Source organism: Rhineura floridana, chromosome 7 (genome assembly GCF_030035675.1).
Source record: "Rhineura floridana isolate rRhiFlo1 chromosome 7, rRhiFlo1.hap2, whole genome shotgun sequence".
NCBI lineage: Eukaryota > Metazoa > Chordata > Lepidosauria > Squamata > Rhineuridae > Rhineura > Rhineura floridana.
Genome location: NC_084486.1, coordinates 64308367 through 64334429, shown reverse-complemented (window position 1 = coordinate 64334429; position 26063 = coordinate 64308367). Strand labels below are relative to the sequence as shown.

The window sequence follows — 26063 nt, the reverse complement described above, 5'->3', positions numbered from 1 at the left end:
TGCCCCTACGTATTCTGTCCTTCAAGGTCTTGTTCCTGATCGCAATCACATCTGCCAGACGAGTTTCGGAGTTGGGCGCATTGTCTCCCGCTCGCCATCTCTGCGTCTTCCATAAGGACTCTGTTGTACTGAAGACTGATCCTTCCTTCCGTCCCAAGGTTGATTCAGTGTTCCATTGCAACCAGGACATTGTTTTGCCTTCCTTTTGCCCGAATCCTACCCATCCTCTCGAGAAGGCTTGGCATTCGTTGGATGTCCGGAGGGCTCTCAAGACCTACCTGTCTAGGACCCAGGATATACGACGAACTGAGTCTCTGTTTGTATCCTTTCATCCAAGGTCTATGGGGCATAAAGTTTCCAATCCTACCTTATCCCGTTGGTTAAGGGCATGTATTACTTTAGCATATGAGTCTCTGAAGCTGTCAGTTCCAGCTAGTATAACGGCTCATTCTACCAGGTCAGCTGCCACTTCGGCTGCTTTTGCCACTAATGCTCCTGTTGCCGATATTTGTAGGGCTGCAGTCTGGTCTACCCCACACTCGTTTATAAGGCATTATAAAATTGATCGTTATGCATCTGCTGACGCATCTTTCGGCAGACGAGTGTTGCAACAGGTTCTTAATGAGGATTAACACGTGGGTGGTCCCTCCCTGTATGGGCTGCTGTGGTACATCCCGCTGTGATGGCCGGACTCATAGGGAAAATGGACCATTGGTCTCACCTGAAGGGTGATTTTCCTATGAGTACGGACATCACGACCCTCCCAGTTGGAGGATGACTATATATTTTCTAATGTATTATATGTTACTGTTACGCTATTATATTTAAATTTAAGAGTGAAGTCAAGACTTCTAGTTCTGTTATACCGCTATGTTGGAGTCATGTTACTATGCATGGTACTATTGTGTTATTTTCCTGCTGCCAGGCTGGTTGGCCTTGTTCTTGTATTTTTAGATATTTCTCCTTAGACTCGCTGCGAATGAACTGGAGAGTGGGAGGGGCCTGACGCCCCTAGTCTTGACTTCAAAGACATTCTTGCCTTCGCACGATAGGTGGAGCTAAAACCCGCTGTGATGTCCATACTCATAGGAAAATCACCCTTCAGGTGAGACCAATGGTCCATTTGTTGTCCTTTCCCTCAGTGTGTCTTATCCCTTCTGTGAAAAGTTAAAAAAAAAAAAGAGGTTCCTTTTGTCCTTCCCTGCTAAACTTCCTCCGTGGTGAGGAGCAGCCAGCCCCTCCCTGCGGCTCTTGCAGCCGTCAGCCTCTTCAGGCTCCCTCTCCAGCTGATTCGCGGCCGTTCCTCCTCGCTCAGCAAGCACAGCTTCGTCAGATTCACCCTCACAGGCAGCTTCCCCGGGGCTCAATACCCAGGCCTCCGCCTAGATTTTTTTTCGCGCTCCTTTACAAACGGCTTTCGTTTCCCCACTCTATAGCAGTGGGAGGGGGCAGATGCACAGAAGCAGTAGGGAAGGTGGCCGCTGCCGCAGCTGATCTTCGGGCGTTACCAGGCCGTTTCCAAGACAGTACTGTCAGTCACCAACAGCGAGAGCCGTATTCATTAACCCTATAAGTCCCGCAGTGTGTGCCCGCGATGGGAAAAGCCACACACAAAACGAAACACCTCTCAAAGGGGTGGAAACCGCTCCCCCACACGTCAACAGGCGCTGTATCGGAACCCCTTACCGCCCTGGGCTTGGGGCAGTCTCATTCTTCGGGGGATCATTCTGAATTAGCGGTGGCCCGCCCCTCTACCGTCAGGCACGAGGTGGCTGAGGCTCAGGTTCTGGTGGGCAGCGTGGCTGCAGAGGGCAGGATGTCTGTTCCATATAAGGGAACCTGTAGAGACAGTCAAGCTCCTGTCCACCATACAAGGGACCAGAGAGACTTGGAACCCCTGTCTGATGAGGAAGGCAGCCAGTCCCACCCTCCCTTGGACACTATTTTTTCTACTGCATCCTCTCCCGAGGCCTTTACTGGGTTTTTGGATGAACCAATCCCCGTCCAACAGGTTCAAGCAGCTGAAGGGCATAGGCTCCGTTCATCTCACACTCAGGCTCGCCCTGTCCAGTTACATCTGTCAACACATTCAATTCAACAACTGAAAGAGCAGCTTAGGGGTGCCCTCTTAATGGATCTCGCTAGAGACTTGTCTTCTCAAGCTACATCAGGCTCACTACCCTCACGGTATCCAACTACAGATCACTTGAGAGCAAATCCACGCCCTTCCCCTAGCCGCTCATCTCCAGATCCCTATGCCACATCTCAAGGCAGACACCTGCAGCTCCCTGAGCAGGAGCCTATAGACACAGAAAATGACTTGATTGTCTTGGATGAAGAGGAATGGAGTGGAGAGTTGGAATCTGAAGAGATTCTATCGACTAGGATATTTCATGAGGCTCATTTCCTTCCTCTGTTGTGCAAGGCGATGGAAGCCCTTACCCTCACCTCTGCAGAGGATTCTTCTACTCCATCCACCTCGCGAGTGTCAGCAGTATGTCCAGATCCAAAGCCTAGGTCTAGAGTGTTGAAGCTTCCTTCTCTTCTCCTGAAGGTGCTCAAATCAGAATTTGATGTTCCTTTGCAATTCAAAAAATTGGTTTCTGTGGCCAACAAATTTTATACACTGGAACAACCGATCATGGATCAGTTGAAGGTCCCGCTCATAGACGCACCTATAGTAAATCTCCTGAATCCATCTTTGAATCCAAAAGATTCAGATGCTCACCTTAAGGATGCTACTGAGCGCAAGATGGACCAGGGGCTTAGAAGAGCGCACGAGGCTAGTGCACTATCAATCAGGGCAGCAGTAGCCTCCTCGGTGTTTGCTCAAGCTTCCCTTCTTTGGCTGGAAGACCTGCTGAATGACCCACAGCAGGACCCAGCCCGAGTGCGCAAATCTCTGCTGAAGGTCTCCCGGGCGGTTACCTTCATGGCAGATGCGTCTATGGATGCCATGCAGTTTGCAGCAAGGTCGCTAACGGCAGGGATCTTCACGTGAAGGACCCTTTGGCTTCGACATTGGGAGGCAGACCCTGCAGCTCATTCGAACCTTGCCTCAGAACCCTACGTAGGAGGCAAATTATTTGGGGACACCGCCCTCGTGAATGTCTTGGAAACTAAGGAAAAGAAAAAGTCCATGCCATCCACCAGAAAAAGGGATGACGGAAGAACCTTTCGTCGGTCATTCCATCCATATCACTTGTCGCAGTCCTTTCGGGGCTCACGCTCCTTTGGCAGACAGAAGGACGCCCGCTCCAGCTGTCCCTTCTGGAACAGACAGCGCAGCCAGCTTAAGTCCCAACAACACCTTTCGGGTCGATCTGGCTTTGCATCCCAGTCACGTGGAAACAGACGTCAGTTCTGACACCTCCTCGCCGGTGGGAGGCCGTCTCCAACATTTCGCTCACCGATGGAAGGACTTATCCTCCGATCAGTGGGTTCTACACACTCTTCTATACGGCCTTCGCCTGGAATTTTCTTCCACCCCCCCGGCGAGATTCATTCCATCCCCTCTATCAGAGAATCCACACAAGAGGGACAAAGTTTTGCGGTCAGTTTCCCATCTCTTACACATGGCAGCCATCGAGAAGGTACCACCAGGAGAGAAATTCCTGGGAAATTACTCTCTGTTCTTCACCGTCGAGAGAAAAGACGGTTCGTCCAGGCCTGTGTTAGACCTCAAGGGTCTAAATTACTTCATAAAATACCGCAAATTTCATATGGACACCTTACTGTCAATCAAGGAAGCGCTGAGGATAGGAGACTTCCTCTCCTCTATCGACCTGAAGGAGGCCTACCTTCACATACCAATCTTTCCTCCTCACAGAAGGTACCTTCACTTCGCAGTGGGACAAGACCATTATCAATTCAGGGCTATGCCCTTTGGCCTGTCGTCTGCTCCCAGGGCATTCACAAAGGTCGTGGTTGCCCTGGTGGCACACCTCAGGACACTGGGGATTCATATCTTTCCTTATCTGGACGATTTTCTGATCCGCTCACCATCGTTGCACAAGGCATGGGAGGACCTCCATGTCACCCTGACTTGTCTAACGGACCATGGCTTCCTGATCAATGAGGCCAAGAGCCATCTCTTTCCGTCCAACCGCATTACGCATTTGGGAGCGACTATCGACTCTCAACACGGCCTCATTGCCTTGTCCCAAGACAGGATCAGCAAGATTCGCAAAGTAACATTGGATGTCCTATCCTCCCCCTCAACGGACCTGATGGAGTTGGCAGCGCTTCTCGGTTTGATGGTGTCCACGTTCCTAACAACGCTGTGGGCACACTTCAGTGGGCGCTCCTGCCCTTCCAAAATGACATAGCGTCCAGACATCACCGCAGAATCACTCTGTCGCCACAGATTCGGCAGTCTCTGTTCTGGTGGACCCACGAGTCCAACCTGGCAAGAGGGGTTCCTTTCCAGGACCCACTGCACACCCTGATATCGTCAGATGCCAGCCTATCGGGATAGGGAGCCATATGCGATGGGCAGATGATTCAAGGCACGTGGTCGCCTCAGGAATCCACACTGCCGATCAACCTGCTCAAACTACGTGCAGTCCGTCTGGCCCTCGAACACTTCGCGAGCACCAAACGGTTAGGAGCGGTACTTATCAGAACAGACAACGTGTCGGCCAAATCTTATTTGAACCGTCAGGGGGGCACACGCTCCCTTCTTCTTCAGAGAGAAGCCTTTCTCCTCTTCCAGTGGGCGGAGAACAATGTCGACTCGATAGCAGCGGCATATCTCAAGGGGGAGGACAACAGCCAAGCGGACTGGCTCAGTCGGGAGAAGCTGCTTCAAGGAGAATGGAGTCTTCACCCAGAGGCCTTTCATCAGATAGTGGAACGTTTTGGCCACATTCAGGTGGACCTATTTGCCACCAGTCACAATCGGCAGGTGAAGAGGTTCTTCTCCCGGTATGTGTCGGAAGGCAGAGCTGGGGTCCCAATCCCGGGGACCTGGATCCCGGAGAGTTGGGAGAAGAGTATTCGGATGGATGGCAGAGGGAAGGGGGAGGAACTTCCCCCCTTTGGAGCGAAGACAAAACAGAGGAACTGCCAGTGATAAGGTCGCTTAGCGACGGGGAGCCTGAGCCCTCCCTGGACATTCTCACGCCTCCCCCTCTTTCAGGCTCAGAGCAAGAGGGGAAAGAGGGAGGGCTGCTCACAGCCGAAAAGCGGGGAGGCAGTTTACCATCAGCCCCTCCCCTATCCCCCATCCTGGAATCGGAAACTTCAGAAGAGGAGGGGGTGATGCTTCCCCCCTCACCGCGCACACGCAGACAGCTGAAAAGACAGGAGAGAAGGGGGGGAAGGCGGGCAGTACCTGAGGGGCAGTTAAGGAGGAGCGAAAGATTGCGCGCCCGTTTGGCCCCTTCTTAAAGAACAGGCGGGAAGAAGTCCCTTGCTCTGTCAACTTTCTCCCAATGCCGCAGGACCTGTATCCCTGTATTGCTTCATGAGAAAACGCAGCCTTTGTTTGGACATTACCCTAATAAAACACGAATTAACTACAGCCGTTGGTCTGGTTCCTGAGTCACATCCTGGGCCTGACAGCTTGACAGAGCCACCTAAATCACCCTCAACGCTCTCTTCACTTGACTGGGACAAGATGTCAAAGGGAGCAGCGGGGAGGACGAACCCCACTTCTGAGACGGAAGAAGTGGAACTCTTGAGGACTAAGGTAGCTGATTTGCAGACGGATGTTCAAGCCCTGCTAGCAGCAGTCAAGGCGCTGAAGACGGATAATCAAATCTTGAAGGCCACGATAGACCAGATGCGAACAGCCCCTCCAGCTGCCGTAGTAAAGGTTCCCATTGGATTGCCCCCAAAATACGCGGGACAAAGTGATCAGTTGGCAACCTTCGTGGCTCAATGTGAGTTATATCTGGATGTCAGGCTCACGGAATTTCCAGACGATGGGGCTAAAGTAGCTTTCGTGATTAGCCTCCTGGAGGGAGAAGCTGCAAAATGGGTGACTCCGTATCTCGTGAGAAAGGATACTGTCTTAGGAAGGTACAGAGGATTTATACAGGAGATGACCGAGATGTTTCAAGACCCGCAAAGGGCTGAAACAGTAGCGCGGCAACTAGGCGCTCTGAAGCAAGCTAAAGGGACTGTTTCCGAGTACACTAACGCTTTTAAAATTCTGTCCCAGGAAACTGGTTACAATGACGCCGCCCTGATGTTTATGTACCGGAGTAGATTAAATGCTGAAATCCTGGATGAGTTGGCCAGGACCTCCCCCCCCCCGCTGACCTACCAGGGCTCATCCGGCTATGCCTACAGATAGATCACCGGATGGAAGGAAGGCGCCTGGAAAGGAAGCAGGAGGTCCCGAGATACTCAGCCTCGGCATCCCGCAACAAGACCCTTCCCACTGCAGGGGTGGCAGGTAATGCAACTGAGGGACAGGGAGGGGCTAGGCCAAGACTGTCGGAAGAAGAAAAGGAAAGACGACGCCGGGAACGTTTATGCTTTTATTGTTCAAAGCCGGGCCATGTGGCCAGAGACTGTGGACTGAAAGGGGGGAAAGCCGAGCCGTCGGGAAACTAGAACACCCAGTCCACGTGCAGGCCGGTGGACTGGGGGCAGCGTTGTATAAAGGCCCCCCAACGATCCAACCTCCCTCAAAGGGGGTGTTGGTCTTGCCTATTCGGATTACAACTTCCAGAGGAGTGGTGTTTAATTCCACTGCCTTAATTGACAGTGGAGCCTCCACAAATTTTATTGATGCAAAGTTAGTCAAGCGTCATGGAATTTCCCGGTGGAAACTGGACGCTCCCCTAGCTGTGGAGACTATCGATTGGAGACCCCTGAAGTCAGGAGGGGTGACACAAGCCACGGAGGAAGTGAAACTTCAAATCCCTGGGCACGAAGAGTTCATTTCGCTATACGTGTCAGATCTCTCGAACTTTGAGGTGATTCTGGAATGACCTGGCTAGCAAAGCATGAACCCAAAATAAGTTGGAAGGAGGCGGTGGTGTGGTTCACCTCACAGTATTGCCAGGAGAACTGTCAACCTGAAGGAATCAAGAACACCTTAGCGGGGGCAGTGCAAGAGATCGAGCAAGTGACCCTGCCGCCAAAGTATGAAGAATTCAAAGATGTGTTTGATGAAAAAGAGGCAGAGACTTTACCCCCCCACCGCCCTTACGACTGTGCGATTGATCTCGTGCCAGGAGCCAGCATCCCATCAGGGAGAATCTACTCTCTCACAGAGAATGAGAGGGAGGCCCTGAAGGAATTCCTGGATAAAAACCTGAGGCGAGGATTCATACGCCCCTCACAATCCCCTGCTGGAGCGCCACTATTGTTTGTGAAAAAGAAGGGGGGGGAACTCAGACCCTGTAACGACTATCGCGCATTGAACCAGATCACCATCCCCAACAGCTACCCGCTGCCCCTGATCTCAGAGTTGCTGGACCGACTGCGCTCTGCAAAAATCTTCACGAAGTTGGATTTGAGAGGAGCGTACAATCTGATCAGAATGAAGGAGGGAGATGAATGGAAAACAGGATTCTTGACCGCTTACGGACAGTATGAATACCTGGTCATGCCGTTCGGGCTTTGTGGAAGGCCAGGAATTTTTCAAAAATTCATGAACGACGTGTTTAGAGACTTGTTGGACACGTATGTAATCTGTTACTTAGATGATATCCTGGTGTTCTCAAAGAACCAGGAAGACCACGACCAGCATGTGAAGACGGTGTTGAAGAGACTGAGAGAAAATCACCTGTATGCTAAATTAGAGAAATGTGGATTTGACCTCAAGTCTCTAGACTTCCTTGGATATCGAATCTCAGCGGAAGGCGTGGAGATGGACCCAGGGAAAGTAAGCTGCATATTGGACTGGGGCCAACCTGTCACCAAAAAGGATGTACAACGGTTTTTGGGGTTTGCTAATTATTACAGAAAGTTCATTCCAGGGTTTTCCAAATTAACAGCTCCTCTGACTGACTGTTTAAGGGGAAGAAGAAGTTTCAATGGACAGAGAACGCCACCGAGGCCTTTGAGGAGCTGAAGAGAAGGTTTGCTACTGAGCCCATTCTGCGCTTTGCGATCCGAACCGCCCTTTCGTAGTGGAAGCAGATGCTTCAGATTTTGCCATCGGGGGGTTCCTGCTACAATTAGACCAAGAAGGGAAGGAGCTGCACCCCTGTGCGTACTTCTCTCGGAAGTTAAAGCCTGCAGAGAAGAACTACACAGTTTGGGAGAAGGAGCTGCTGGCCATCAAGGACTCTTTTGAAAACTGGAGACAATACCTAGAGGGGACCTCTCATCGAATTGAAGTGCGCTCCGACCACAAGAATCTTGAAAGCCTCCAAACCGCCAGAAAGCTGAACCAGAGACAGATAAGATGGTCCCAGTTCTTCACTAGGTTTAACTTCCATATTACTTACCATGCCCAAGCCAAAAACCAGAGAGCGGATGCCTTATCCAGACAGCCACAATACAAAGAAAGTGAATCCGAGGACCAGCCTCAGTACGTAATCCCGCCAGAGAAATTAACGTTGGGAGTATGCCAGCCTTCATGGCAAGAGGAACTCAAAAAGGCACAACAAGAAGATGCAGACATGCTAAAATATCAGCAGGAGACGGGACAAGGTCAAGACTCAGAAGTAACCTTTCACTGGAGAAATGGACTGTTATGGTTCAAAACCGCCAGATATGTGCCAGAAGGGGAATTAAGGCTCAGAATCCTACGCCAGTGTCATGATTCCATCACAGCGGGACACTCTGGGATTTACAAGACCATTCAGAACGTGGCCAAGGACTTCTGGTGGCCTAAAATGCGTCGGGATATTGAGAGTTATGTAAAGTCCTGCTCTGTCTGTCTGCGGACAAAAACACAAACAGGGACACCAGCAGGACTGTTACAACCGTTGCCTGTCCCACACGAACCCTGGAAGGACCTCTCCATGGATTTTATAACTGATCTACCCAAGTCCCAAGGAATGACAGCCATCTTAGTAGTGGTGGATCTACTTACCAAAATGGCACACTTTCTTCCTTGTGCAGGGGCCTTAGAGGCTAAAGAAACGGCCAAGTTATTCATAAAAGAAGTCTACCGGCTGCATGGATTGCCAAACAGCGTAGTCTCAGACCGAGGAACTCAGTTCACAGCCAAATTTTGGAGAGCAATGTGGAAACAGTTGCAGACGGAATTAAAACTCTCCTCCGCCCATCACCCCCAGACAGATGGGCAGACGGAACGCTTGAACGCCATTTTGGAAAGATATTTACGAAGTTATGTGTCCTATCAACAGACTGACTGGGTATCATATTTGCATTTTGCAGAGTTCGCCTACAACAATTCTCTGCACTCCAGCACTCAACAAACCCCGTTCTTCGCTAATTATGGATTCCATCCTAAAGTCTTTCCAAGCAGCTCAGAAGGAATGCTGGTACCGGCAGCTGAGAACTTCCTTAAGGAATTGCAAGCGGCGCAACAGACACTGAAACAGCAGTTAAACGAAGCCAAAACGGAGTACAAGCGAGTTGCTGACCTGCACAGGAAGGAGGGCCCCCCCCTTCAACCGGGAGACCAGGTATGGCTGTCCACCCGCTTCCTCCAGATGCTGGGCAAATGTAGAAAATTACAAGACAAGAGGGTGGGTCCTTTCGAAATAGAAACTCAAATCAATCCCGTGGCGTACCGACTGAAGCTGCCTGACACGTTTAAAATACATCCTGTGTTCCATCGATCCCTCTTAACGAAAGCCGCCCCTCCCAGTGAGTTATGGCCGGAGGAACCTCCCGGAGCTCCACTCCTGGTAAATGAGCAGCTTGAGTTTGAAGTTGAGGAGATCTTAGATTCCAGGATCAGACGCCACAAGCTGCAGTACTTGTCTCACTGGAAAGGCTATGGGGTGGCTGACAGATCATGGGAAGATGCAGCTGATGTGCATGCTCCAGAATTGGTAAAACTTTTCCATCAACGTTTTCCCCACTGTCCCAAGCCAGACAAGGGGAGGGGGGCACAGCCTGGGAGGGGGGATGGTGTCGGAAGGCAGAGCTGGGGTCCCAATCCCGGGGAGCTGGATCCCGGAGAGTTGGGAGAAGAGTATTCGGATGGATGGCAGAGGGAAGGGGGAGGAACTTCCCCCCTTTGGAGCGAAGACGAAACAGAGGAACTGCCAGTGATAAGGTCGCTTAGCGACGGGGAGCCTGAGCCCTCCCTGGACATTCTCACGCCTCCCCCTCTTTCAGGCTCAGAGCAAGAGGGGAAAGAGGGAGGGCTGCTCACAGCCGAAAAGCGGGGAGGCAGTTTACCATCAGCCCCTCCCCTATCCCCCATCCTGGAATCGGAAACTTCAGAAGAGGAGGGGGTGATGCTTCCCCCCTCACCGCGCACACGCAGACAGCTGAAAAGACAGGAGAGAAGGGGGGGAAGGCGGGCAGTACCTGAGGGGCAGTTAAGGAGGAGCGAAAGATTGCGCGCCCGTTTGGCCCCTTCTTAAAGAACAGGCGGGAAGAAGTCCCTTGCTCTGTCAACTTTCTCCCAATGCCGCAGGACCTGTATCCCTGTATTGCTTCATGAGAAAATGCAGTCTTTGTTTGGACATTACCCTAATAAAACACGAATTAACTACAGCCGTTGGTCTGGTTCCTGAGTCACATCCTGGGCCTGACAGCATGTGACACCAGGCGCGGAGGGGATAGATGCTTTAACTTCCCGGTGGCCTCCGGGCAGACTATATGCCTTTCCTCCGATTCCAGTTATTCCCAGGGTGATAAAAAAACTGCGTGCCGAGAGATCAGCGGTTCTATTGGTGGCTCCCTGGTGGCCAAGGAGACCTTGGTTTCCAGACCTACTCGACCTATCGATGGAACCACCATGGAAGATTCCAGTGCGACGGGACCTACTATCTCAGGGACAGCTCCGGCACCCAGACCCAGAGTGGTGGGCGCTTCATGTATGGAACTTGAACAGAAGAGACTCTTGAAAAAAGGCATCTCTCCCCAAGTTTTGGAAACCATGATGGCTTCTAGACGCCCATCCACACTCAGAATATACGAAAGCACATGGAAGGCCTTCTCATGCTGGTCACGGAAGAGAGGGCTTCTTCCTCGGAAAGCAGGGGTCAACCAGATCCTGTCTTTTCTGCAAGACGGCTTATCTTTAGGTCTCAGACCTAACACCCTGAGGCGCCAAGTTTCAGCCTTATTGGCAATTCTCTCCAGATCCCTGGATAATCCAATCAGCTCTCACCCTTTCGTCAAACGTTTCCTCAGGGGAGCAACGCTGACAGCGCCACCTACGGTGCACCGCTACCCAACTTGGGATCTACATAAAGTTTTGTCAGCCCTTCAAAAACCTCCATTTGAACCTCTGAGCCAAGTTTCCCTCCGTCTTCTGTCCTTTAAGGTCTTGTTTCTGGTGGCCATTACTTCGGCCCGTAGAGTGTCTGAGTTGAATGCCCTGTCTGTCCATAAAATTTTTTGTATATTTCATAAGGATAGAGTAGTCCTACGTACTGTCCCTTCCTTTCGTCCCAAGGTGTTGTCTACCTTCCATTGCCAACAAGAGCTGGTATTGCCATCCTTCTGTCCGAATCCGGTCCACCCTTTAGAGAAAGCCTGGCATTCTCTTGACGTGAGAAGAGCCCTTAAGGTTTATATTTCCAAGACTAAGCCAATTTGGAAAACAGATAATTTGTTTGTCTCTTTTCACCCTACATCCCTAGGGAATAAGGTGACCACGTCCATGCTGGCCAGGTGGATCAAGGCGTGCATATCATTGGCATATGCCTCTCTACGATTAGCCCATCCTGCCAGAATAGTAGCTCACTCTACCAGGGCAGCGGCCACATCAGCAGCCTTTTCCCATAATGCCCCTCTAGCAGAAATTTGTAGGGCGGCTACATGGTCCACTCCCAATACGTTCATTAAACATTATAAAATAGACTCCTATGCTTCAGCTGAGGCAGCCTTCAGGAGGAGGGTGCTACAGCACGTCCTCACAGATCAATAGTCGCCACAGCCCAGCAGTATTCCCACCCTACATGGGTCAGCTTTGGTATGTCCCACCTGATATCATCTTTACATGCACAGGAGAAGAGACATTTGGTCTTACCGTGAAATCGGTCTTCTCTGTGCATGTCAAAGATGATATCAGGGCCAGTCCCTATGAGGGCTGGGCTGCCTTTGCAAGTACTATTGACCTTCAGCAGAGAGTGTATGAGTACTGTTGTTTTGTCTTATTTGTGGCGTTTATTGGCCTTATTCGTATGGGCTTGTCATCGAAAACTGAGCACGGAGCAGGCACAGACTAGAAACGAATCTACAGTAAAACGTCAGCAGTACTCTTTTGCCTTCAACCACTAGGTGGAGCTAATTACCCACCTGATATCATCTTCGACATGCGCAGAGAAGACCGATTTCACGGTAAGACCAAATGTCTCATCTCTGCTGTCATTTAGGTGCCTTTTGAAGACTTTCCTCTTTCAACAAGCCTTTTAGGTTGAGAAATATCCCAGTCTGCGTCTGTGTTAGAATTGCTTAATATGTTTTTTAATAATGTTTTAACCCTTTTTTTTAAGTTGTTTTTTTAAAAAAATGTTTTTAACACTGTTTTGTTTTAGTGTATTTTAAAATCTGTTTTTATGAAGTTTTAAAGTGTTTTTAGCGCCCTGGGCTGCTGCTGGGAAGAAGGGTGGGATACAAATTAAATAATAAATAAATAAATAAATAAGGTGAAAACTTCAGTAATCCCATCAGGAAGAAAGGGATCATGATCTGTTGGGACTTTTTGCTGGCATTTATAAAATGTATACTTTCCCATGTACAGTAAGAAAGGATATGCTTTACAAATCCAAGATTAAATTGAAAAGTAAGACATTTAGAAATACATTTCAAAATACTTTACTCACATTTCACTATCTGATATAACAAGGGAAACATCTAGATCTACCTCTTACAGGAAGCTCTCTAATCCCAATCAATCGGATCTATCATGTCTCTCTTGGAACATAGCTGGTTGGAAAAACAAAGTAATTGATTTAGACTTTATAAATTTCCTCCAATCTTTTGACATTCTTTGCTTACAAGAGACATGGATCATGGAGGTGGACTTACTTACCTTGCAAGGTTTTAAAATATGGGCTACTCTTGCTTCGAAGTATGCAGTGAGGGGCCGTAATAGCGGCGGTCTGGCAATATTAATATCCACTGCGTTGGAGGTGACGTTGACAACCCCTAGTGAAATTCCTCCAGACTTTTGCCAGGACCTAATAATTTCCTGTAGAAATTCTGTACCTTTTATATGTTTGAATGTTTATATTGCTCCCTCTTCTGCACAGAGGCGTACTTGTATCTGGTCATCAGTAGAACTCTACATAGGAAAGTTAGCGCAGGACTATCCGCTCCACCCATTATTAATTTGTGGCGATTTTAATGCAAGGTTAGGGATGAATTACCCGAATATAGATGAGTTAGTGGGGGTCTCCCTTGAAGAGTACCCAATTTTACCAAGAACATCAAGAGATAAGCTGATAAACCAAAATGGGAAATCTTTATTTCATTTATTGCTTACCCAACAATTAGTTTGCTTAAATGGGACTTATTTAGACCAATCTCAAGGATTTTATACGTTTATATCAGGTAGAGGTATGAGTGTGCTCGATTATTTTCTAGGTTCCTCCTCTTTAATTCCTATAGTAAGAGGGATGGAGGTAATAAATAGACCTGATAGTGATCACCTTCCTCTAAATATAAACATAATGACCTCACACTCATCACTTTGCCCGAGCACGTTTAACCCTATCCTGGATAACCTCTCGACTAACAGACACATTAAATGGTCAATAAACATTGCGGCATCAGTAAAGCACGCATTAGAATCGAGCCCTTTAATATCCCTCCATTCTAGGGCGATTTCCAACCCTGAAGATATCCTGAGCATATACGATCAAGTAGCAACATCCCTTAAAAACTATGTGTCATCGGCTATTCCCAAAAAAGAGACCAGGGAGGCGAAATCATGGTACGATGGAGAGTGCAGAGCTAAAAAGAAAGAAATGTCGGCACAAATTAGAATCGTACGTAAATCTCCATCAAGTGTAGCTGTACAGGACTTACTTGTTCTAAAGAGGGCGTATAAAACCCTCCTAAAAGAAAAGAAATTAAAGTTTTCTGCTGACAATTGGAGAGAACTTGACCAGGCCATTGCACATCGAAAGGATACAGATTTCTGGAACCTGGTACAGAGAGGCTTTGTACGGGACAAAGTAATATCTATCCCCCCGATATTGCCAGAAACCTGGGTTGCCCATTTTAACTTTATATTTGGCGCGTCATCTCTAACTATGCCCGGGCGGTTAGAACCTTGTATAGATATACCTCAATGGCCTCCGGTCACAAGTGCCAAAATTGAAGACCTGATTATGACCCTCCAATCGAATAAAGCTCCAGGGGAAGATATGTTACCCCCTGAGCTTTTTATGATGGATAGGACATGGTGGAGCCCTATATTAGCCGCCCTTTTTACACATATTAATAATACGGGTGACTTCCCACAAGGGTGGCGCTCCAGTATTATAGTTCCTATGTTCAAGAAAGGAGACCCAGCTGATCCCAGTAATTACAGGCCTATCAGCCTAATTGACATTACTGCGAAATTATATGGGAGATTTTTGTTAAACAAACTGGTAGAATGGGAAATAAAGCATTCAATTATATATCAAGAACAAGTGGGTTTTAGAAAAGGAAGAAGTACGATGGAACAAATATATATTCTACACCATCTTATAAATAATGCTGTAAAAAGAGTAATTCCATCGCTGTATATTGCATTTATTGATTTTGCAGCGGCTTTTGATTCGGTAGACAGGGAGTTGCTATGGGACAAACTAGAAAAATCAAATATTGACAGGCGTTTGTTTTGGCTTATCAAATCTTTATATCACGCTAACACGGTAAGGGTACGGTTAGGGAGAAATGGTGCCCTGTCAGCAAATATTTTCACTGGGAAAGGGGTGAAACAAGGGTACTTATTGGCTCCTTTTCTTTTTAATTATTTTATTAATGATATAGTCCCGGCCCTTTCTTCTTTAAATTTTTCCCCACCTTCTATAAAAGGAAAAAAAAAATTCAGTTTTATTATACGCGGACGACTTAGTACTTTTTGCCCTAAATAAAATAGGACTAAAAAGAATGTTAGCAAGGTTAGAAGATTTTTGTGTAAGTCAACATCTCCAGATAAACCATGCAAAATCAAAAATCATGATTTGCGGAAAATACAGGAAGACCAAAAGTGTCTGGACACTGGATGGAATCCGTTTGGAACAAGTCCAGTCCTTTAAATATCTTGGGATAACCTTTTCGTCAACTCTCACCTGGAAACCACAATTAGAATAAAACTAGCCAGTGCTAGAATATTAGGTCAATTAAAAAAAAAAATTTACACCAGAGGAGGACAGCAAATTGCGCCAATGATAAAAGTCTATAAAGCTAAAGCATTGACAAAATTACTTTATGGAGCAGAAATATGGGGCCATTTGCTAAAGCCTTCTATAGAATCCATTCAAAATGTATTCCTGAAACAAATGCTGGGCCTCCCGAAAGGTACGCCCTCAGCTTATGTAAGGATGGAAATGGGAATCCATTCCTTGAGGACTAAAATCGTCTTAGCAATTTTGCAATTTTGGAGGAAAATACTACTTTTGGGCGACCACTCAATTGTCAAAGACTGTTGGCATGCACAATTACAAAAAGGGGGTTGGGCAAAAACAACAAAAACAATAATTGTTTATTATAAGCTCTCCTCGTGTGATCTTAAAATTTTTACGCCGACCGAACTTTGCAATTGGGTTTTTAACTTTGATGAGACTCAAGACAGGTTATATATTGTGTCATCCCCGTATTCGAGATGGTTTCCCCTTTTTAAACCTAATTTTCATACAGCTGCATATTTTACTACCTTACAAAACCCGTTGAAGCGTAAAGCCTTTACGGAAATTAGGTTTCAGTCAATGCCTACTGTCCTAGAGGGCAGATATAAGGGGATCCTGAGGGGGCAACGTTTCTGTATTTGTGGTTGTAAGGAGGTCGAAGATCTTGTACATTATATATTAAATTGTCCATTTTATTTAAATCCGAGAAGGAAATTTTTAGAGATTTTTATAAAGCCTAGAGAGCGCCTTTTACCTGATATTTTAATCACAGATTTGCTGGCAGACAACCACAAAGAGATTACAATAGCGGTTACAAATTTTGATCTTGCCGCAAAACATATTAGAGCTCAGTATGTTAAAACTACAAAACAAACACCTGATTCCTGAAATTTAATCCTTTGACACCTGATATGTTATTGTAATGATTGTGATATTTTGTATGCTATGCAATGGCCTATGGCTACAGTGCAATAAACGTTTGACACTAATTAAAGTATTGATCTTAGGCTGAGTCTTACTAACATAAGTTGATTTTGATAGTTTGGCACTGAATGCCCAACTGAAGTCATTTTCTTAACAGGAGTGTGCCAACCCTTGCTGTGATGCTACTACCTGCAAACTAAAAGCTGGATCAGAGTGTGCTGAAGGATTGTGCTGTGAAAAGTGCCAGGTAGGCCAGATTCCCTTTTCTGTACATGTACAGCACAGTCTTATGCATAGTTACTCAGAAATAAGCCCATCATACTCAGTGGGCAAATGCTAGAGGGCCAACATCTGTAATGAGATGCTGGAGAACAGAGCTATGTGTGACACCCAGCATATCCTGCACCCCCAAGCTAGCCTGCTGCCCTTTAAGGTGTGGTGGAGGATGCTGACCTGTTACCACTGCTGAAGTAAGATTCATCTACCAGTTCAGCTGATTTCAGTTAGGGATATAAGAAAGTATCGATTTCTGTTCCACCTTGTATTGATTGCATGTAGTGCTGTTTCCACTGCAGTTCATTTCCTGACAAAAATTATGTTGTTCATCTCGTTATTCCACACCATTCATTTCAAAGCAAACACAATGCAAGTGTGTGTGTGTGTGTGTGTGTGTGTGTGTGTGTGTGTGTGTGTGTGTGTGTGTGTGTGTGAAATCATCAGTTACGTACCATTACATTATCATTTTGGCTGTGAGGCGGTATATAAATGTAATAAATGAAATGAAATGAAATTTGTGGACTGGAAATAACAGCAGTATGCTGATCACATTCACTGGATTAATTTCCTTTCCAGACATGAAATGAATAAGTGAACATTGGCAATTTCTGCTGCTGTTTCCGTCAGAATTCTCAAGATCCCTAGTTTGAGGACATGAAATTGGGCTGGGGAGGGAGGCTCCATATTTTCTTTCACTTCAGGTAGCCAAATTTCTTAGGCCAGCTCTGCTTCATGTGTGATTTGTTATTGTGGTTGGAACCTCCTGTCATTTTTCCTTCAGTACAACTGGCAGCCTTAGCAACTGATGCTTTTGTTGAAGCTGGGCATAAGGAATTGTTCCTGCCTCTTCTCCCTTTTCACAAGCTGTCGTTACAGGCGGGTTTTCTCCTTTTTCTCCCATGTCACTTCCGTCTATTAAGATCATAACATTTTCTTATGGTGATCAAGCAAATGAAATGAATAGAATTCTGTTTTCTAGTTCAAAGTTGCAGGAGTGCAGTGCAGGCCCAAAATGAATGCCTGTGACCTACCTGAATATTGTAATGGAACATACTCTGACTGCCCAGATGATGTGTATATCATGGATGGCTACCCATGTAACAATATGAAAGACTATTGCTATGGTGGAGTTTGTCAGAATTACAATTCTCAGTGTGAATCCCTCTTTGGAAAAGGTATGTTTTAAATGGTTTATGGCCTGTGTAATGCAACATGCAGCAAGTGCTTACACACTGAGAAAATGGATGAATGTGTTTCTGTTGTTTTTATAGGAGCAAAAAAAGGGCCAAATATTTGTTTTGAAAAAGCCAATAGTAATGGAGACAGGTTTGGCAACTGTGGGACTTCAGGAGGAAGATTTGTTAAATGTACTCAAGCGTAAGTAATCATGAAGTTTTATTTGTATGATGTAGTCACATTAAAGCTGAAATCCTAATGTACACTTAGAATGGATTAAGTCCTGTTAAACATGATGGCCATGTTTGGATGATAATCAATGGCTGCATAAACCATAGTTTATGAAGCTGTGGCTGAGCACCATGGCCACATACTCCTCTCTTGCCCCTCCCCTCCTCCTATTACACATTGGTTTCAGCACAGAGATCCTGGTTTGCATTAAGGCAGAGTTCCCCATTAGGTCAAAACCAGGGAACTCTGGATTAATGTTAGGTAGCAAACCAGAATATGATACTGATTTATTATTCTCATTTGTTAAATGACATTAAGCATGAGTTCTCTATTTTGGATGTAACATGGACCTCTGGTGTAATGCAAGAGAGGATCTTGGAGCAGCTGACATGTAATGGGAAGAAAGGAGGGAAGGAGGAATATGTGGCCACAGCTTATCCACAGATTCATCAGCCATCCAGGATCTAATAGCTGCTCTGAAGCTGAAACGCACACTCTTTCCTCCTCTGTAAATGCACCCCAGGCCTCCTTATGCTGTGTGAAACTGCTAATATGCATCATCCAATGTGTACAAATGTGTGGCTGGCACTATCTTAAAAACTGAAGCAAACAAAAGCATGCATGTTTGTATAAATATCTGAACAATTCAATTCAGTGTACTGCTTTTGACCTACAAAGTCTTATATGGCTCAGGATCACCATACCTCAAGCACCGCCTCTCTATATGCACCAGCATGGACCCTGCACTTGGCGCTGGAGGCCGTTCTTCATGTGCCCCCTCCAAAGGAGGTGCAGAGGGTGGCAACACGAGAATAAGCCTTCTCAGTGGTGCCCCCCATTTGTGGAACACTCTCCCCGGGAAATATGCCTGGTGCCATCATTATCCATCTTTAAGTACCAGGCAAAATCATTTTTCTTCTCCCATGCATTTGGTTCTTAACCTTGGAAGGCTTTTGGAGGACTTCTGTTGTGTAGCCTTCCTAAGAAGGGTTGCTCCACCGCCTTATGTACTGTTTTGTTTTTAACTTTTTATGTATATTTTTTAATCTTTTACTTTTTAAATTTTTATTAACTGTAAGTTGCTTTGACTGTGCATAATGTGTGTAGAAAAGCCACTAACAAATTTAATAAATGAATAAAATAAGAACATGAAAGGCTTTTAGACATTTACCTTGGTATTTCCCACTTTCTTCCTAAATTTGTATTTTATTTTATTTTTTGCAGCAATAGTCTGTGTGGCAAGCTCCACTGTACATCTGTCAGTCAACAGAATCTTCCATCCCAGTTATACATCCAGAATGAAGGTGGCATTTCATGTGTGACTACTGAGTTTGGTCTAGGATCAGATGTTCCTGATCCAGCTCTGGTTCACAAAGGCACAGCTTGTGCAGAAGGGAAAGTAAGAGAGTCTCTTGAACCTTACCAACATCCTACTCAATGACATAGGTCTACATAGGATTCATATTCCTTTCATGCAGTCTGTTATGTCTGTATTTCCAGCATTGCCTTTTTGTATTTAGTTTGTATTGCCAGCCCTTTTTTTGGCTACATTTCCTGACAAGCAGCATTAAGCAGTTGCAATTATTCAATTACTACCTGCCATATCACTTTAAAAGGCACAGATGCCCTGCCAGGAAAAAAGGCAATTGTGTTTTATCTTATGCAAGCCTTATAATAAGCCATTCATAGAAACATAGTCCCTTAACTGTATGTTTCAGTTTCATTCATTTGAAATCGATGGTTATAAACACATGGGGCAGGTTCAGGTGTAATGTGAAACCATAGTTTAGAGCTATGTATACAAGCTGTGGCAAGCCTCAGGCCCCCTCCCTTCTCCCAGCACACATCAGAGAACAAGACTGGAAGCATCCACTACTTTTTGGAAACTTTCCAGAGTTCTCTATTATGTCCCAATTCTGGTTAGTTTAAACTCTCTTAACTAGTGAACATGTCAGCATCATAAACAACAATTTGATCTCAGCTTGTTTGAACTCACCAGAATTTAAAGTACCCACAGTTCTTCACATTCATACACAAAAAGGAACTCTGGCTAGTTTAAAACTGAAAGTGGAAGGTTTAGATCTTCTGTTCTTGGTTGCAAAAGAGGAACAGAGGGGAGGGTGTGAACCCAAGGCTTACTGTCGCTTATGTAAGTAATTCTAAACTATGGTTAGGTGTTGTCCAAACTTGTACTTTAGTGTAAAATCTGAACCTGACCATCGGTTCTGCATTGCATTTTTGTATTTTTAAAGATGTGGTATGTTTTCAAACTTTATTTTTAAACTTGCTCCATGTTTTTTTCAGGCCTGTGTTGATTTCAGGTGTGTGAATGCAAGCCTCCTTGGTTACAACTGTGATGTAGAGAAAAAATGTAATGGCCATGCAGTAAGTAAAAAGAAGATAATGCTATTATTCCAATGGTAGCGCAGTAAGAGACTGTATAATATCCAAATATCCTGGTATACAAGATTTCAACTACTGAATTTTCATGCAATCTCTATGGCCGCCAAAACCAACTGCTATATGGGAGCCATGTGGTATGAATAGCTACTTCCTGCATCCTGCCATCAATTTTCTCAGGCTCTTTTAGAGTGGCTCTCAGACCAGTTTTGGGATCAGGATGGTAGCCTGCCTTACAGAATCATAATTCTGATCCTGTTTTGATGGTAGATTCCATCCCCTAGCACAGGAATGGGGAACCTTTAGCTCTCCAGATGTTGCTGAAATACAACTCCCATCAGCCCCAGCAAGCATGGCCAATGGCCAGGGATAATGGGAATTGCAATTCAGCAACATCTGGAGGGCCAAATGTTCTCCACACCTAGTACGTACACAGTGACATCTGGTGACAACAATTGACAGTCCTTCCAAATCCCACCTATTTTGTGTATGGTATCTTTTAGCCGTTTCATGCACGCTGAAGGTTTCACCAATCACTATCTGAAGCTGGAGGATTACCATCATTGCTAGTCATTTAGAAATGGCTTCCAGAGCATACATCTTTGTCATTTGTCACAGTTGTGCTCAATTGTCTTTTTCTGGTCTTGAGAGTCAAGGAAAGTTGTTCACCATAGCAACTAAGAATGGCTGTTGCGGGAGACTTTTACCATTATTCATACTGCACAGAGATGATGAAGGATTACAACATGTTTTAGTTTTCATATCCTCTGTCTTATCACACAAATATATATATTTCCAGTGAGTTTGGAGAGCTCCAATTTTGGGATTCATGATAAGGTGAAGATGTGCAAATGTTAATAGGATGCAACTGGGTCTATATCCAGCCATCATCTTCATAATATATATTCACCAGTTCAGCAACCTGTCCTGTTTATATGATTTTGGCACCATGCTGTAATTTTTGAGGCCTTCTCATGCTGTGAGCTGAGCATGCTCTATGGGCACATATCTGCAGGAACAGTGTGCAAACAAAATGTGGAAGGGTTCTGGGAGTGAATCCATTTTCATCAAATTATTGCATACAATCTGCTTAGTTGTCCTTCTACATTATCTCTTGAGATTAAACTTTAAATAGATGAAGGGCGGGATATAAATTTAATAAATAATAAATAAATAAATAAATAAATAGTGCCTTTCGTGTCAAATAAACAAATATTTCCTCCATGGTGTCATGACATAATGGAAAGCATGGGCCTAATGCAGGGGTGGGGAGCCTGTGGCCTTCCACATGTTCTTGCACTTCAACTCCCATCATCTCCAATTATTGGCTGTGCTGACTAGCTGGAGTCCAACAACATCTTTAGGGCCACAGCTTCTCCATCCCTAGCCTATTGCCTCCCCTAACTTCCATAACCGCTTCAAATATTTTCATTAAAGTTTCTTAATTTTGTTCCTGTTTTTATATAGGTGTGTAACAATAAAGGCAATTGCCATTGTGATCCTGCATGGGCACCTCCTTTTTGTGACAAATCTGGTTATGGTGGCAGCATAGACAGTGGACCAACACGTATAGGTAAGAACAAGGCAGGTTGAGACTGGGAAAATGGTTGTGTGGAGTGTTAAACCTTCTCTTCTGCTGCACCATGATACTAATCTGAAATTAAAAGCAAAACAAGTCCTTTTCATTGCTTTTCCTCCTTCAGATACATCCCTTCGTGATGGCCTGCTTGTGTTTTTTCTGCTTGTGTTGCCTGTGCTAATTATAATAGCGGTTGCAGTTGTCAAGAGGCATGCAATTAAAAGACGTCTCTTCAGAGAACATAGAAGACGCCGCAGGTATGAAAGAAATAAGATTAATAATAAACAGAAATTGGCCTCATCTGTACACATTTAAGACAGGCAGCAATAAAACAGTGGATAGCTGCAAAACACATCTAAAATAGTGGCAATGAGTTGTGTCCCTCCCCAGTGCTTTGGAATGTCTTTTGTCAGGAGGTTTGTATGCTCCCTTCACCATGCTGTGCTCTGAGGGAAGGTCAACACTTTCTTCTTCAAGGAGCCTTTGAATTGTTTTCTAGGCAGATGATATTTGTATTTATTGGTATTACATATTACATATTCAGTTTTTAAATCTTTGTACGCTACTTTAGATGTTTTTATGAAAAACAGGATGAGTTTTTTTGTTTTTCTTAAAAAAGCTAAATTAAAACATTTAGATCTCTAGTGTGATCTAGACTTAAAACAATCCAAACTCTCTATCCACCAAGATGAAGGAGTTTGGAGTTGGGGTTCTTGGACTTTCAGGACTGAGACAGAGCTTAGACAGGCCTAGGCTGGTGTAAATCCCTCACTCCGGCTGAGCCAAAGACACACTAGTATAAATCCTTCACCCCAGCTCAGCAGGAGATACACCAGTGTAAATCCATCATCCTGGCTGAGCTGGGGCTCTGACAGCTGAGCCGAGCCTCAGCCAGCTGTAGTTAACTCTGTGTAACCTATGTTGTTGTAAGTTCCCGAAAAGGGGCAGGGCAAGGAGAGACACCTACTGAAAAACCTATTCAGCTTGGTCATGTGACTTAGCATCCAATTCTCAAAACTCAGGCCCAAACTTACCTGTGGGCATAGCCAGCAGTAGTCCCCCACCCCCACGGCAGAGGCTCCTGAATTGAGTTTGGGATAAGGGTAAGTTACACCAGTGTAAGTTAGGCCAGCTTCCTATAGTTAGTAGTACTCTGTTAAAGCACTTGAAACTATTAACAAGCTAAATTCAAACATTTAAAGCTTTTAAAATTGTTACCCTTTGCCTACATCTGAATTCCACTGGGGACATGTGGAGGAACTTGAAGAATAGTCCTTTGGCTTTGCAGGGTTTTAAGAGAAGTATAACTATTCTCAGAAAAGTTCTGATAGACATGCCTCCCAAATCCCCTGAGTAATATTGATCATCTCCCACAACCGTCCAAGGATAGCTCTCTGCATGCCCAAGAGCAATACAAATGTCCTCAGTAATGTGGTCATGGATATGGCTATCAGTATTTGTGTTCTACCTCTGAATACCAGTTGCCGCAAATTGCAAGTGGCAAGGCTGGCACCAGACATGCTGGGGCCCTTGGGCACCAGCTTGCCTCGGGCCCTGGCAGGTATGCACGCGCCTGTCTCTTGCAGGGAGGGAGCTTCTTCCGCCCGCCCATTCGCTGGCTCAGTCTCTCCTGTCTTTTGAGGCTGCGCGGGCAGCTACGTGTGGGCATCACTGCCATCAACCAAGATGGCGGCAGAGGCGTCAGCCGCTTAGGGAAGCCTCAGCCACCATCTTGGTTAATGGCAGTCATGCACACGCAGCCCATGCAACAGTAAAAAACAGGAGAGACAGGTATGGAAGAAGCTCCCTCCCTGCGATCTGATTGTGGAGAAGCACTACTCCTCCCCCACCCTATTGAGGGGGCCCCTGTGGCTACAGGGGCCCTTGGCCAGGGCCTGACCTGGCCGTCCTTTGGGACCGGCCCTGGCAAGTGGGCAGAGTGCTGTTGCACTTGGATCCTGCTACTGGGCTTCCCATAGACATCTGGTTGGCCACTGTGAGAACAGGATGTTGGACTAGATGGGCCAATATAGCTGGACTCTTCTTACATTCTTATCCTCTGAGAATGCCCAATGTCTCTCAGATCTGATTTTGCTCTCCTGGATTACTCTTTCTCTCAGATACCAACCATAAATTCCTTTCCATGTGTAATCTTTAGTCTGACATATGGCCATTACAACATTTACCTGTTGTAAACCGCCCAGAGAGCTTCGGCTATGGGGCGGTATATAAATTTAATTAATAAATAATAAATAAATAAATATTTCTACAGAAAAACATGTTTGCTGATGTATTAATTTTTTTGTTTCAAATGGGGCACAATACAGTGTAGCTGCTGTTACTTATTTGAGCTGCTCATTGCTTTGCCCTCTCTCCAGTATATTTCTATAGAGTCTATAGTATAGAGATACATGATTCCTTTTAGGCAGTAATTGGGCTGAATCTATTTTAGGAGCCCAATTCTGTGTGAATGATAGCTAGCTGGCGGGTCACTCAGGTGACGATGTATATCCCCAAATGGGAAACTCTTATCTTGTAAAAAAACCTAATAACAATGGAAATAAATGGCAAGGTACTGAGAAATGAAGTAAAAAGCAAAAACATAATGCATGAATCCATGATACCAGGACCAAATTGAATCTTTAATAGAGATAGATGTGTTGATGTCATTTTTACCTACTTGTTTGAACTATGTTCTAAGGGCTAAAAATGCACGGGAAGCAAGACAAAATAACACTCCAGGTGGAGCAAAGCAGCCTGACACAGTAAATCAAAGGCGGGTAAGAATGTTTCTTTGTTCGATCACAATGACTGCATCCACATTTATCTCTGCACTATATATTTAAAGCACTATTATACCACTTTAAGTCATAGGTTTCGCCGAAAAATCCTGGAAACTGTAGTTTGTGAAGGGTGCCAAGAGTTGTTAGGAGACACCTATTCCCCTCACAGAGCTACAGTTCCCAGAGTGGTTTAGCAATCAATCTCTCTTCCCAGGAAACTCTGGGAATTTTAGCTCACTGAGGGAAATAACTCTGAACACCCTTAAACTACAATTCCCAGAATTCTTTGCGGGAAACCATGACTATTAAAGTGGTGTTATATAAAGCTAAAGTGGTATAAATGTATGGCGTGGATGTGGCCACAGTCTCCTTTGGAGTTACTGCTGATGCAATGAAGTTCTAGCAGATGAAGTATTTCCAGCTCTCCGTATTCACTGTGAATTTGCCAATGATCTTTCATTCAGAAATTTAGTTTTGCAGAACATTAGATCAGTTGTATTAAAACAATGCATGGTATTTTGCTAGAATGAAAACATAAAGTAACTTCAGGGTTGTGGTAAGAGCCATGATTTCTTATACATTTTTTCCCTCTCTTCAGCCTGCAACATCAAATTCTGGAATCTTTACGATATCGCACTTTCCTGCACCAAGGTTTGCACTTTTAATCTTTTTAGTATAATCAGGGCAAACATTAAAACTGAGCAAGGGCTGGAGATTCAGCAGCATTCATGAATCCCACTGAATACATTAGCATTAGGGACATATAGAGCATCTTCTCCTTCGGTGATCACAGGATACTATGTAGTCATAGCTAATGTGTTTTCTTTGCCAAAAGGAAATATGAGAATTTATCGACTGGACAGAGGAATTCCTCCACCCTCATTAATTGTGAAACATTACATAAGCACTGATTATACTGTTTAGATATTTTCAATCAACATTCTGTATAAGAAAAAACAATAGAACTATTTAACAATAATTGTCAGAATGGTCTCCTTTTTTTACATTAACTAAACCACAAACAAAAGGGATATGGATAGAAGCATTACTGTGCTGCTTAATAACCATCTAGGAATGCAAGTAGTGGCTGTGCTAAAGATATATTTTTTCAGGGATTTTCCCTGGAAACCTTTATTTATGGGCCTTGATTGCTGAGAACTGCACATAACAACACCTCAGAGCTTTTGCTGTGCTTCACACAACTAACACATTATGCTGTGTTTTTAGGCGATTTAGAAATGGCTTTTACAATGCAAGTGTAGGCATGTGTACTCAGATGTATGCCCCCCT

At 45.2% G+C, this 26063-nt stretch overlaps 1 protein-coding gene across 7 annotated transcripts in view; it reads left to right on the top strand.

Annotated features, from left to right (window-relative positions):
- LOC133389001 (disintegrin and metalloproteinase domain-containing protein 9-like) overlaps window positions 1-26063 on the top strand; it is a 59133-nt gene that overhangs the window by 29046 nt on the left and 4024 nt on the right. For 6 of the 7 annotated variants that reach the window (XM_061635755.1, XM_061635758.1, XM_061635760.1 and 3 more), the window contains 10 exons: window positions 12340-12399; window positions 16486-16575; window positions 17584-17779; window positions 17876-17981; window positions 19236-19410; window positions 20316-20396; window positions 21879-21984; window positions 22115-22247; window positions 24692-24770; window positions 25372-25424. In XM_061635755.1, coding sequence (XP_061491739.1) covers window positions 12340-12399; window positions 16486-16575; window positions 17584-17779; window positions 17876-17981; window positions 19236-19410; window positions 20316-20396; window positions 21879-21984; window positions 22115-22247; window positions 24692-24770; window positions 25372-25424 — 1079 coding nt within the window. The remainder of the gene's footprint in view (window positions 1-12339; window positions 12400-16485; window positions 16576-17583; window positions 17780-17875; window positions 17982-19235; window positions 19411-20315; window positions 20397-21878; window positions 21985-22114; window positions 22248-24691; window positions 24771-25371; window positions 25425-26063) is intronic. The other variant, XM_061635759.1, reaches the window with a different exon arrangement.